The sequence below is a fragment of the Bombina bombina genome, chromosome 2 (assembly GCF_027579735.1).
Source record: "Bombina bombina isolate aBomBom1 chromosome 2, aBomBom1.pri, whole genome shotgun sequence".
Lineage (NCBI taxonomy): Eukaryota > Metazoa > Chordata > Amphibia > Anura > Bombinatoridae > Bombina > Bombina bombina.
Window position 1 is genome coordinate 531,727,255 of NC_069500.1, and position 15,166 is coordinate 531,742,420.

General features: G+C 39.5%; 1 protein-coding gene across 2 annotated transcripts in view; it reads right to left on the reverse strand.

The window, feature by feature from the left end:
• The window catches only part of IPO4 (importin 4), a 722,238-nt gene that overhangs the window by 522,944 nt on the left and 184,128 nt on the right, over positions 1–15,166 (reverse strand). For both annotated transcript variants that reach the window (XM_053702364.1, XM_053702363.1), the window contains exons 13-14: positions 6,849–6,957; positions 6,056–6,185 (exon numbers count right to left, since the gene is read on the reverse strand). In XM_053702364.1, coding sequence (XP_053558339.1) covers positions 6,056–6,185; positions 6,849–6,957 — 239 coding nt within the window. The remainder of the gene's footprint in view (positions 1–6,055; positions 6,186–6,848; positions 6,958–15,166) is intronic.

Consider the following 15,166-nt stretch of genomic DNA (forward strand, 5'->3'; position numbering starts at 1 on the left):
TAATTCATCAGACCTGATTAAAAAAAACAGGGCGGGCCGTGGACCGGACACACCGTTGGAGAAAGTAATTTATCAGGTAAGCATAAATTCTGTTTTCTCCAACATAGGTGTGTCCGGTCCACGGCGTCATCCTTACTTGTGGGAACCAATACCAAAGCTTTAGGACATGGATGAAGGGAGGGAGCAAATCAGGTCACCTAAACGGAAGGCACCACAGCTTGCAAAACCTTTCTCCCAAAAATAGCCTCCGAAGAAGCAAAAGTATCAAATTTGTAAAATTTGGCAAAAGTGTGCAGTGAAGACCAAGTCGCTGCCTTACATATCTGGTCAACAGAAGCCTCGTTCTTGAAGGCCCATGTGGAAGCCACAGCCCAAGTGGAGTGAGCTGTGATTCTTTCAGGAGGCTGCCGTCCGGCAGTCTCATAAGCCAATCGGATAATGCTTTTAAGCCAAAAGGAAAGAGAGGTAGAAGTCGCTTTTTGACCTCTCCTTTTACCAGAATAAACAACAAACAAGGAAGATGTTTGTCTGAAATCTTTAGTAGCCTCTAAATAGAATTTTAGAGCACGGACTACGTCCAAATTGTGTAACAAACGTTCCTTCTTTGAAACTGGATTCGGACACAAAGAAGGTACAACTATCTCCTGGTTAATATTTTTGTTGGAAACAACTTTCGGAAGAAAACCAGGCTTAGTACGCAAAACCACCTTATCTGCATGGAACACCAGATAACACTGCAGAGCAGATAACTCTGAAACTCTTCTAGCAGAAGAAATTGCAACCAAAAAAAAAACTTTCCAAGATAATAACTTAATATCTACGGAATGTAAGGGTTCAAACGGAACCCCTTGAAGAACTGAAAGAACTAGATTTAGACTCCAGGGAGGAGTCAAAGGTCTGTAAACAGGCTTGTTTCTAACCAGAGCCTGAACAAATGCTTGAACATCTGGCACAGCTGCCAGCCTTTTGTGAAGTAAAACAGATAAAGCAGAGATCTGTCCCTTCAGAGAACTTGCAGATAATCCTTTCTCCAAACCTTCTTGTAGAAAGGATAGAATCTTAGGAATTTTTATCTTGTTCCATGGGAATCCTTTAGATTCACACCAACAGATATATTTTTTCCATATTTTATGGTAAATTTTTCTAGTTACAGGCTTTCTAGCCTGAATCAGAGTATCTATTACAGAATCTGAAAACCCACGCTTTGATAAAATCAAGCGTTCAATCTCCAAGCCGTCAGTTGGAGGGAAACCAGATTCGGATGTTCGAATGGACCTTGAACAAGAAGGTCCTGTCTCAAAGGTAGCTTCCATGGTGGAGCCGATGACATATTCACCAGGTCTGCATACCAAGTCCTGCGTGGCCACGCAGGAGCTATCAAGATCACCGAAGCCCTCTCCTGATTGATCCTGGCTACCAGCCTGGGAATGAGAGGAAACGGTGGGAATACATAAGCTAGGTTGAAGGTCCAAGGTGCTACTAGTGCATCTACTAGAGTCGCCTTGGGATCCCTGGATCTGGACCCGTAGCAAGGAACCTTGCAGTTCTGACGAGACGCCATCAGATCCATGTCTGGAATGCCCCATAATTGAGTTATTTGGGCAAAGATTTCCGGATGGAGTTCCCACTCCCCCGGATGGAATGTCTGACGACTCAGAAAATCCGCTTCCCAATTTTCCACTCCTGGGATGTGGATTGCAGACAAGTGGCAGGAGTGATCCTTCGCCCATTGAATTATTCTGGTCACTTCTTCCATCGCCAGGGAACTCCTTGTTCCCCCCTGATGATTGATATATGCAACAGTCGTCATGTTGTCTGATTGAAACCTTATGAATTTGGCCTTTGCTAGTTGAGGCCAAGCTTTGAGAGCATTGAATATCGCTCTCAGTTCCAGAATGTTTATCGGGAGAAGAGATTCTTCCCGAGACCATAGACCCTGAGCTTTCAGGGGTTCCCAGACCGCGCCCCAGCCCACCAGACTGGCGTCGGTCGTGACAATGACCCACTCTGGTCTGCGGAAGCTCATTCCCTGTGACAGATTGTCCAGGGTCAGCCACCAACGGAGTGAATCTCTGGTCTTTTGATCTACTTGAATCGTCGGAGACAAGTCTGTATAATCCCCATTCCACTGTCTGAGCATGCACAGTGGTAATGGTCTTAGATGAATTCGTGCAAAAGGAACTATGTCCATTGCTGCAACCATCAATCCTATTACTTCCATGCACTGCGCTATGGAAGGACGAAGAACAGAATGAAGTACTTGACAAGAGCTTAGAATTTTTGATTTTCTGACCTCTGTCAGAAAAATCCTCATTTCTAAGGAATCTATTATTGTTCCCAAGAAGGGAACTCTTGTTGACGGGGACAGAGAACTTTTTTCTTTGTTCACCTTCCATCCGTGAGATCTGAGAAAGGCTAGGACGATGTCCGTATGAGCCTTTGCTTTTGACAGAGACGACGCTTGAATCAGGATGTCGTCCAAGTAAGGTACTACTGCAATGCCCCTTGGTCTTAGAACCGCTAGAAGGGACCCTAGTACCTTTGTGAAAATCCTTGGAGCAGTGGCTAATCCGAATGGAAGTGCCACAAACTGGTAATGCTTGTCCAGAAAAGCGAACCTTAGGAACTGATGATGTTCCTTGTGGATAGGAATATGTAGGTACGCAATCCTTTAAATCCACGGTAGTCATAAATTGATTTTCCTGGATAGTAGGTAGGATCGTTCGAATAGTTTCCATTTTGAACGATGGAACCTTGAGAAATTTGTTTAGGATCTTGAGATCCAAAATTGGTCTGAATGTTCCCTCTTTTTTGGGAACTATGAACAGGTTGGAATAAAAACCCATCCCTTGTTCTCTTATTGGAACTGGATGAATCACTCCCATCTTTAACAGGTCTTCTACACAATGTAAGAATGCCTGTCTTTTTATTTGGTTTGAAGATAATTGAGACCTGTGGAACCTTCCCCTTGGGGGTAGTTCCTTGAATTCCAGGAGATAACCTTGAGAAACTATTTCTAGCGCCCAAGGATCCTGAACATCTCTTGCCCAAGCCTGAGCAAAGAGAGAAAGTCTGCCCCCCACCAGATCCGGTCCCGGATCGGGGGCCATCCCTTCATGCTGTTTTGGTAGCAGTGGTAGGCTTCTTGGCCTGCTTACCCTTGTTCCAGCCTTGCATTGGTCTCCAGGCTGGTTTGGGTTGTGAAGTATTACCCTCTTGCTTAGAGGATGTAGAATTAGAGGCTGGTCCGTTTCTGCGAAAGGGACGAAAATTAGGCTTATTTTTAGCCTTAAAAGACCTATCCTGTGGGAGGGCGTGGCCCTTTCCCCCAGTGATGTCTGAAATAATCTCTTTCAAATCAGGTCCAAATAATGTTTTACCCTTGAAAGGGATGTTAAGCAATTTTGTCTTGGAAGACACATCCGCTGACCAAGACTTTAGCCAAAGCGCTCTGCGCGCCACGATAGCAAACCCTGAATTTTTCGCCGCTAATCTAGCTAATTGCAAAGCGGCATCTAAAATAAAAGAGTTAGCCAATTTAAGTGCTTGAACTCTGTCCATAACCTCCTCATACGAAGATTCTTTATTGAGCGACTTTTCTAGTTCCTCGAACCAGAAACATGCTGCCGTAGAGACAGGAACAATGCATGAAATTGGTTGTAGAAGGTAACCTTGCTAAACAAAAATCTTTTTAAGCAAACCCTCTAATTTTTTATCCATAGGATCTTTGAAAGCACAACTATCTTCGATAGGAATAGTAGTGCGTTTGTTTAGAGTAGAAACCGCCCCCTCGACCTTGGGGACTGTCTGCCATAAGTCCTTTCTGGGGTCGACTATAGGAAATAATTTCTTAAATATAGGGGGGGGGACAAAAGGTATGCCGGGCCTTTCCCACTCTTTATTTACTATGTCCGCCACCCGCTTGGGTATAGGAAAAGCGTCGGGGGGCACCGGAACCTCTAGGAACTTGTCCATCTTACATAATTTCTCTGGAATGACCAAATTGTCACAATCATCCAGAGTAGATAATACCTCCTTAAGCAGTGCGCGGAGATGTTCTAATTTAAATTTAAATGTCACAACATCAGGTTCAGCTTGTTGAGAAATTTTTCCTGAATCTGAAATTTCTCCCTCAGACAAAACCTCCCTCATGGCCCCTTCAGATTGGTGTGAGGGTATGTCAGAACAGTTATTATCAGCGTCCTCTTGCTCTACAGTGTTTAAAACAGAGCAATCGCGCTTTCTCTGATAAGTAGGCATTTTGGATAAAATGTTTGCTATAGAGTTATCCATTACAGCCGTTAATTGTTGCATGGTAATAAGAATTGGCGCGCTAGATGTACTAGGGGCCTCTTGTGTGGGCAAAACTGGTGTAGACACAGAAGGGGATGATGTAGTATCATGTTTACTCCCCTCATTTGAGGAATCATCTTGGGCAATATTATCTGTGGCATTGCTGTCCCTACTTTGTTTGGACACTATGGCACAATTATCACATAAATTTAAATGGGGAGACACCTTGGCTTTCATACATATAGAACATAGCTTATCTGATGGTACAGACATGTTAAACAGGCTTAAACCTGTCAACAAAGCACAAAAAACGTTTTAAAATAAAACCGTTACTGTCACTTTAAATTTCAAACTGAAAACACTTTATTACTGAATATGTGAAAAAGTATGAAGGAATTGTTCAAAATTCACCAAAATTTCACCACAGTGTCTTAAAGCATTAAAAGTATTGCACACCAAATTTCAGAGCTTTAACCCTTAAATTAACGGAACCGGAGCCGTTTTTACATTTAACCCCTATACAGTCCCAGCTATATGCTTTGCTGAGACCCAACCAAGCCCAGAGGGGAATACGATACCAAATGATGCCTTCTATAAGCTTTTTCAGTGATTCTTAGCTCCTCACACATGCATCTGCATGCCTTGCTCTCCAAAAACAACTGCGCATTAGTGGCGCGAAAATGAGGCTCTGTCTATAACTAGAAAAGGCCCCCATCTGAAAAAGGTGTCCAACACAGTGCCTGCTGTTTTTCTAAACAATCCCCAAGATTATAATAACCATTAATAGTTAGAATCTGCAAAATATGCCTAGCAAAGCAATCGTTTTAGCCCAGAAAAATGTCTACCAGTTTTTTAAGCCCTTATGAAGCCCTTTATTCTTTTATTTAACTAAGAAAATGGCTTACCGGTCCCCATAAGGGGAAATGACAGCCTTCCAGCATTACATAGTCTTGTTAGAAATATGGCCAGTCATACCTTAAGCAGAAAAGTCTGCCAACTGTTTCCCCCAACTGAAGTTACTTCATCTCAACAGTCCTGTGTGGAAACAGCAATCGATTTTAGTAACTTCTGCTAAAATCATCTTCCTCTTACAAACAGAAATCTTCATCTTTTTTCTGTTTCAGAGTAAATAGTACATACCAGCACTATTTTAAAATAACAAACACTTGATTGAAGAATAAAAACTACATTTAAACACCAAAAAACTCTTAACCATCTCCGTGGAGATGTTGCCTGTGCAACGGCAAAGAGAATGACTGGGGTGGGCGGAGCCTAGGAGGGATCATGTGACCAGCTTTGCTGGGACTCTTTGCCATTTCCTGTTGGGGAAGAGAATATCCCACAAGTAAGGATGACGCCGTGGACCGGACACACCTATGTTGGAGAAAGGAAGCTGGAGTGCATTGCTTTATTTTTAGTAGAATCGTGGGCCTGTGATTGGCTATACTTCTATACTGTATCATGTATAAAAACAAAATTCTACAAAGAATGTGGTGGAATGTGGGTTAAAAAAAGGTAAGTAGGGGATTACTTCTAAGATATGTGAATACAATAATGCTTTTGAAAAAAAAACACTTTAAGAAAGAGATCCAGTTTGATTCTGTCTTGGTGATTACTTGTGGAATTACTTGCTTGGTGTGAAGAACACCTACTGTAATGCGCCGAGTCCCTCTGCTCCAGCTACCTTATTCTGAGCTGAAAGAGTGACCCTGTTTGATTAACAGACACTTTACAGGGGAACTGCACTCACTGCACTACTTACCAAGATTTTCCACAAAGTTCTCAAGAGCATAATAGGCCTTGGTTAGATGACTAGTTTGAGAATGATCTACACGGGCGATGTATCCCAGAAGAAGCGGGAGTACTGTATCTGAATATTGACTGATATCCGGCTAAGAGAGGAAAAGATCATACAAACAAGAATAGGTAAAAATAAACATAATACAGAGACAGAATTACACAATATGCAGGTTGTTTAAATAAAGCAGTGAAGACACAGACAAGATATAAAAGAAAGCAACAAGGAACAGAAGTTTAAAGTGTTTGAGAAAAAAAATGGATGTGTGGAAAGAATAAGAATTGAAGCGGAGTGAAAAGAAGGAGAGATAAGACTAAAGGAACATACAGGACACAGCTTGTTGAACTGGCAAGACTCACTTATAGAGAAAGACACTGCCATAATATCGAATTTAAAAAAAAAATGTAAATAAAGTTGTGAGAAAGAATGTAGAATTAACTAAGTGTTGGGTGTGCTAAATAAAACTAGAGGTAAGAAAGGATGAAAAAAGCACCAGGTGATATTGAAAGGGGGGTTAGGAAGATGATATGGGAAAAAACACTTAAAAATAGGTTAAAAATATGCATTACGTTGAAGACAGAAGTGGACTGAGGTGAGAAAGGTTGACTTCTAGAATATGGAAAGGGATGAGGGAGACTAAGCAGGGGAATATGATATGGAACCGCAGGAAATGGTATAGGAACATGAAAGCATCAAACAGTGTGAGGACAAGGAGGAATAAACTAAGCACAAACTGATTGTTTTGTAAAGAGTTTACCTGTAAATTTTCAGAGAATTGTCCCAATGCAAAGAGTGCTGCATTTCTAACAACCTGGCTGTCATCAGAGATTGCCTGACACAGCAGCTGCAGCATAGACTGGAGGTGCCTATGACATGAAAAGATGCACAAATTAGCAATCATATAGAGTCTATATATACCAGCTAGTAAGCAGATGAAGAACATATATTTAAAGGGACATTAGAGTCATTCTTATATAGTCATAGTAAATCAGCAATGTAAAAGATCTTTATAAAAAGTAAATGTTTCAAACCCATTTAAAACGGTCACTTTGTTAGTTCAAGATCAGTCCTGGAACAAACCCCTTTAAAACTCAGGAGAAAATGTTTATCTTATCTCCTGTGACTGTGGCTAATCTGGGCTTGAACTAAACAAGTTAGCATACCACTAGAAGCAATCACTGTGTAGTATGTAACCAGGGAAGGCAAACTGCAGCATACTTAGATACAAAATCTAAGCTCCAGCCGCTCTTGATGGGAATGAAATAAAATTTAAGTTACGTTATTGCAAAAGATAGCAAAAAAAATCATTAAGAATTTAACGGACATAATGGTCAAAACTGAAACGTGCATGAATGCATTATGATTAGAAGGATCTTTGTATTAGTTAAAGTTATTCTAGGAAAAGCTACACAAGCTGAGCAGATGCACCCTGATGAACCCTCAATCAAACACTCAGAGAGCAAGTGGTGGTGAGCATCATGTAAGCGATGACTTGATTTACATAAAAAGCACAACGCTCTAAAGCAAGTGTGGTGCACAAGACACATGGATCATATGTGCATATTACACTTGTTGTTTTCCTAGAAGCATTTTTTCTAATACAAACAGCAAAATTCTATCTATTCAAAATTGAATAGCATTCTTGATATTTTGACCATTATGTCCCTTTAAAGGGATAGGACACTTTTAAATTAACTACTATTTTCAAGTGTACTTTGTTCTCTTGATATCCATTGTTGCAAAATATGTGCATATCATACACTAGTGTTAGCTAGTTGGTGGTTGGTGCCTGCACACATTTGTCTCTTGTGATTGGCTGACTAGATGCGATCAGCTTTGTACCAGTAGTGCATTGCTGCTCCTTGAACAAAGGATATCAAGAGAATGAAGCAAATTTGACAATAGAAGTAAATTGGAAAGTTATTTAAAATTGTACTTTCTTTATGAATCCTTTCATGTCCCTTTTAAAGTCATATTATTATTATCAGTTATTTGTAGAGCGCCAACAGATTCTGCAGCGCTACATAACACTTCTTAAACAAACAACCTTATAGCTGAAATCAAATTGACAGAAACTTAATCTCACTTCTTTCATATTGATTAAAGCATGGACATTCTCCCTAAAGTCTAGGAGAAACAATAAGGCATTCAAGCATTTTTTGGTCTAGCATTACTGCTCTCCAAATCATATTATGTTTGTATATTAACCTTGTTTTGTTTGCAGCATTTTAACAGAGATATCATAGCATGTTATTAATATTTCATTATAGCGACACATTTTGTTGTTATACGATACTCTCCTATCTCACTCTGTTTTAATTAATCCATAACTCATGTGGAGTACCAACTATTTATGTTGAGCTGATGTACGGTAAATGAAAGACTGTTTGCCAATAAAGGGCTGGATGGCTAGATTACAAATGCCACGGTAAATCTAAATTTTTCGCTAACAAAAACACAGCTTTTGAAATGTTTTTTTTAGCTTCTCAGGATCGTATTACAAGTTGAAAAAAAATCATTATTTCGCTCTAGCGGTAGCCCGAGAAGCTGAGTTTTCTCGTGCATGTGTTCCTTCATAGAAATCAATGGAGAAAAAAAGTGAATAAAAAAAACACCCTACTCGCAAACACAATTTTTTTTTAAAATAACCCCAACACCCTAGCATAAGCCCCTAGCCTAATAACCCCTAAACCACCATCCCCCCACATCTCCAACCCTAAATAAAACTATTAACTCCTAAACCGCCATCCCCCATAACACCAACTTACTAAATAAACTATTAACCCCTAAACCGCCATCCTTCCACAACGCAAACTTACTAAACTATTAACCCCTAAACCACCATCCTCCCCACAACACCAACATACTAAATAAACTATTAACCACTAAAGCACCATCCCTAAAAATGCAAACTAACTAAACTATTAACCCCCGTAAACCGCCATCCTCCCACCACAAAGTAATCAACATCTAAACCCTCTAACCTAACCTAACTTAACCCCAATTAAAATACCCTTAAATTAACTTAAAAAAATCTAGGTACCTTAAAAGAAATAAAAACCTACCTGTAAAAAATCCTTACATTTAAAAATCTACCCTACAAAAAATAACAAATGAAATTACCAAAAATAAAAAAAAATATTCCTATTCTAATTCCCCTTTAAAAAAAAAAAAAAAAACTACACCAAAATAAAAAAGCCCTATTCTAAAAATAAACCCTTAAAAAGGCCTTTAGTAGGGCATTGCCATAAAGCAAACAGCATGTTTGCTTAAACAATAAACCCCTAACATTACAACCCCCATCCCCTCAAAATAAAAAAACCTACCTAAAAAAATCCCAAACCACCAATTGCTTAGAAAAGAGCATTTGCATGGGCATTGCCCTTAAAATGGCATTCAGCTCTTTTGCTGCCCAAATAAAATAAAAAAAAAAAAACAATCTTATCTTAAAAAAAAAACACCCAAAAAAAATCCTAAATCTAACCCTAAAATTGGTACTTACCCATGATGATGGGCGGCGCCCCATCTTCATCCATGCGGCGCTCCATCTTCATCTTCTTCCATCAGGGGCGGCGGCCCATCTTTTATCTTTATCCCGGTGTCAGCAGCGAGGTCAGAGGCGATGGCAGAGGCGACATCGGTCCTCCTCTTCAGACCAGTGACACAGAGGTCCTCTTCATGCGGTCTCCAGCCGCACACTGGAGATTAAATGCAAGGTACCCCTTTACCCTTGCATTCCTATTAGCTGATTTGAATCTTCAAATTCAAATCAGCCAATATGATAAAACCCGTACTTATAATCTCGCCCAAAGTAATTTACTAATTAAAAAGCTACTACATATTATAATAAGAATGGATGTCTGGAATCTAACTTAGACTCTGCTGTAGCTCCTATTGAAGAAGGTAGAACCTTTCTGCGCTCATTGACCCTCCCTTCTTTCTCTAACAAGTCCATCAGTTCTGTTTCTTAATCTATTACCATGCCAGAGGTGATGAAGGCCATTAAATATATGAAATTGGAGAAAGCACCAGGGTCAGATGGCTTCTCCATGATCTTTTATAAGAAATGTGCCCCTTTATTAGCACTAATCCTTGTCCGTTTTTTTTAATAGTGCTTTTAGTAAAGGGTGCTTTTGTGGAGAGTATCTGGAGGCCCTCATATCAACTTTCCCTAAACCGGATAAAGACCATTCTCTCTGTGACAATTACCATGCTATATTTTTAATAAATATTGATATAAAGATTTATGCTAAAATCTTAACAAATAGACTAGGCCCTATTCTTCCAGGTGTGATACACCAAGATCAAATTGGATTTATTTTACACAGACACGGGTCTGACAATACTAGAAGATTAATAAATATATTTACTGAGGTAGTTTCTCTGGCCATCTCTTATCCTCATAAACAAAACAGGGAACAGCAACCAAAGGTAGGCACAGAGTAAAGGGTCAGCCAACCCCTCAATGCAACTAAATGTAGAAAAGTTCACTCCAGCCCAGCAAATATAGTAGAAACAGGCCTTTATTGCTTCATGGTCCAAAGTACAAAAACGAACAACGTTTCAGACCTATCACAGGTCCTTAATCATGTCTACAGGTGTATGTATTTACAATGGCTACCTTTATACCTGAACTCAGGTGTCAGAACACACCCATCTCCTGTATAGTTACTACCAACTAGTGGTTGTAGTATACAATTATTAAGGGAAAAAAAGCATTGCTTTTATTTTCTTAAAGTTATAGTACCATTCAGTGGATTGTGTATAATGCCTTAAAAAAAACATACAAGAAGCTAAAATATATACAAATTAAAAACAATGGAAAGCACTACTCGTCAATACTAGAACAATGGATAAATATTAATAAGAAAAGATAACAAAATCAGAATTTGCAAGCTTATACATTAAAGGGACACTGGACCCAATTTTTTTCTTTCATGATTCAGACAGAGCATGAACATTTTAAGCAACTTTCTAATTTACTCCTATTATCAAATGTTCTTTATTCTCTTGGTATCTTTATTTGAAATGCAAGAATGTAAGTTTAGATGCAGGCCCATTTTTGGTGAACAACCTAGGTTGTCCTTGCCGATTGGTGGATAAATTCATCCACCAATTAAAAACTGCTGTCCAGAGTCTGAACCAAGAAAAAAGCTTAGATTACTTATTTTTCATATAAAGATAGCAAGAGAACGAAGAAACATTGATAACAGGAGTAAATTAGAAAGAAAAAATTTGGGCTCAGTGTCCCTTTAAAGGCAGGTATGCAGATTACTTGTTCAATAATTAAATGTGTCAATGCTACCTAAACAGGGACCAATCAAAGTTTTTATTGAGACCCCTAGGTGTTAGTGTCTGTAATTTGTGGATCCAATACATTTCTTTGGTTTTTAGTTAATGTTCTCTATCGCCACCTCTTCTAGGACTATCAATTCTTTCAATAATTTGAAAGCGCAATTGGCTAATGTTATGACCTGCCTCAAAAAAATGTGAGTAGAACGTTGCATCTTTATTTTTACATATTATATTTGATTTATGTTTCATGATGCGTTCTCTGGCTTCCCTTGTGGACTCTCCAATGTAATTTAGACCACAAGGACATTTAATCAAATATATGATGTAAATTGATCTGCAGGTTAAAAATTGATTTATTTTGTACCTCTAGTAGGATGGTAAAAATAACCACCCTTTATCATCAAGTTGCAGTTGCTGCAGCTTAAACAAGGGAAGCAGACAGTTTTCCCAGGACCAACAGTTTTCTGAATGTTTACTTTCTTGCTACCTATGTCCGCACGTACTAGGCAATCTTTCAAGTGCTTATTCCTTCTATATGCAGGCATTGGTCAATCTTTGAAAGAGTTTATAGATGGATTAAGATCCTGCAAAACGAGCCACTGTTTTTTGAGTATTTTAGTTATTTTGCTACTCAACTTGTTATACTTGGTTACAAATATTAATTTATCTATTTGTTTGTTGTTATCCTTTTTTGTTTTAGGTATTGTATTGTCTAGCATTACCTCTTTTTTCTGTTGTTCAACTAGATGCTGGGGATAACCTCTCTCTTTAAATTTTGTAGCCATTTCATTCAATCTCTTTTGACAATGGGATGTGTTTGAAACAATTCTTTTGACTCTTACAAATTGGCTCTTAGTAGTGCGCTAAAAACATTAGGTGAATGATGGCAGTCATACCTTAAAGGGACAGTATACACCAATTTTCATATAACTGCATGTAATAGACACTACTATAAAGAATAAGATGCAGAGATACTGATATAAAAATCCAGTATAAAACTGTTTAAAAACTTACTTAAAAGCTCTCAGTTAAGCTCTGTTGCAAAGGTAGATGGAAAGCCGACTGCAAGTGGGAAATAAGACACCCCCCCCCCCCTTCTTTTGCATATGAAAAGACCCTTTACATAAACAGGAGCAAGCTGGAGTAGGTATCTGTCGGAATTCTCCTAAAACTTTGGGGCTTGGTTAGGAGTCTGAAAATCAGAGCAATGTTATTTAAAAATAAGCAAAACTATACATTAAAAAAAACTTTATGGGCTTAATAAATAAATCATCTACAACACATGTGTGCAAAGAAAAATGAGTGTATAATGTCCCTTTAATAAGCTGTTTTTATCTATAGACTTGACAAACAAAATCAGACTTCAAAAAAACCAGAATTTATGTTTACCTGATAAATTACTTTCTCCAACGGTGTGTCCGGTCCACGGCGTCATCCTTACTTGTGGGATATTCTCTTCCCCAACAGGAAATGGCAAAGAGCCCAGCAAAGCTGGTCACATGATCCCTCCTAGGCTCCGCCTACCCCAGTCATTCGACCGACGTTAAGGAGGAATATTTGCATAGGAGAAACCATATGGTACCGTGGTGACTGTAGTTAAAGAAAATAAATTATCAGACCTGATTAAAAAAACCAGGGCGGGCCGTGGACCGGACACACCGTTGGAGAAAGTAATTTATCAGGTAAACATAAATTCTGTTTTCTCCAACATAGGTGTGTCCGGTCCACGGCGTCATCCTTACTTGTGGGAACCAATACCAAAGCTTTAGGACACGGATGAAGGGAGGGAGCAAATCAGGTCACCTAAATGGAAGGCACCACGGCTTGCAAAACCTTTCTCCCAAAAATAGCCTCAGAAGAAGCAAAAGTATCACTTTAAATTTTAAACTGAACACACTTTATTACTGCAAATGCGAAAAAACATGAAGGAATTGTTCAAAATTTACCAAATTTTCACCACAGTGTCTTAAAGCCTTAAAAGTATTGCACACCAAATTTGGAAGCTTTAACCCTTAAAATAACGGAACCGGAGCCGTTTTGAACTTTAACCCCTTTACAGTCCCTGGTATCTGCTTTGCTGAGACCCAACCAAGCCCCAAGGGGAATACGATACCAAATGACGCCTTCAGAAAGTCTTTTCTAAGTATCAGAGCTCCTCTCACATGCGACTGCATGCCATGCCTCTCAAAAACAAGTGCGCAACACCGGCGCGAAAATGAGGCTCTGCCTATGCTTTGGGAAAGCCCCTAAAGAATAAGGTGTCTAAAACAGTGCCTGCCGATATTATTATATCAAAATACCCAGATAAAATGATTCCTCAAGGCTAAATATGTGTTAATAATCAATCGATTTAGCCCAAAAAAAGTCTACAGTCTTAATAAGCCCTTTTTGAAGCCCTTATTTACAATCGTAATAAACATGGCTTACCGGATCCCAGAGGGAAAATGACAGCTTCCAGCATTACATCGTCTTGTTAGAATGTGTCATACCTCAAGCAGCAAGAGACTGCTCACTGTTCCCCCAACTGAAGTTAATTGCTCTCAACAGTCCTGTGTGGAACAGCCATGGATTTTAGTGACGGTTGCTAAAATCATTTTCCTCATACAAACAGAAATCTTCATCTCTTTTCTGTTTCTGAGTAAATAGTACATACCAGCACTATTTCAAAATAACAAACTCTTGATTGAATAATAAAAACTACAGTTAAACACTAAAAAACTCTAAGCCATCTCCGTGGAGATGTTGCCTGTACAACGGCAAAGAGAATGACTGGGGTAGGCGGAGCCTAGGAGGGATCATGTGACCAGCTTTGCTGGGCTCTTTGCCATTTCCTGTTGGGGAAGAGAATATCCCACAAGTAAGGATGACGCCGTGGACCGGACACACCTATGTTGGAGAAACCTCTCTTTGTATATCCGTGTGTCCAACAAATTGACAGAGATTTCACTTGCAGTCAGTGTAAATTTCAAACCAGTTAGTTATAGAATTATTGAGGTCATCTACAAAAGCCAATAGGCTAGCAATGTCGCCCAGCCACACACCAAAAATATTGTCTATGTGCCTCCACCAGAAGGCGCCACAGAGTACAAACAATCTGTGATTATACATCTCTATTCTCACCCTGTCACTGGATGCAGAGAAAGCTTTTGACAGGGTGAGGTGGGATTACATATTTGAAACCCTTGCATTTTTTGGCCTCCCGGAGCACTTTATTAGAGGTATAAAGGCGTTGTACATATTAGCATCAGAGAAGATAAAGTGAGTTGGCTTCTGTTACGAGCCTATTTCAATCCAGAATGGCACTAGACAGGGGTGACCTCTGTCGCCCCTTCTATTTTCCTAAGTTATTAAACCATTTGCAGCAATGACACGTAATAATCAACCTATAGAGGGATTGCTTTTACACAATAAGTTACAAAAACTAGTGCAGTTTGCAGACAATCTTTCTCACTCTTTAATCTCATCTCTTCCAATCTCTTGCATATTTTGGCAAGATTTCACACTACAAGGTGAATGTTCGTAAGGCCGAAGCATATGCTGTTAATTTGCCCTCTGACCAATTTCAATCCCTTAGTTTAAAAACAGAATTTATGCTTACCTGATAAATTACTTTCTCCAACGGTGTGTCCGGTCCACGGCGTCATCCTTACTTGTGGGATATTCTCCTCCCCAACAGGAAATGGCAAAGAGCCCAGCAAAGCTGGCCATATAGTCCCTCCTAGGCTCCGCCTACCCCAGTCATTCGACCGACGGACAGGAGGAAATATATATAGGAGAAAC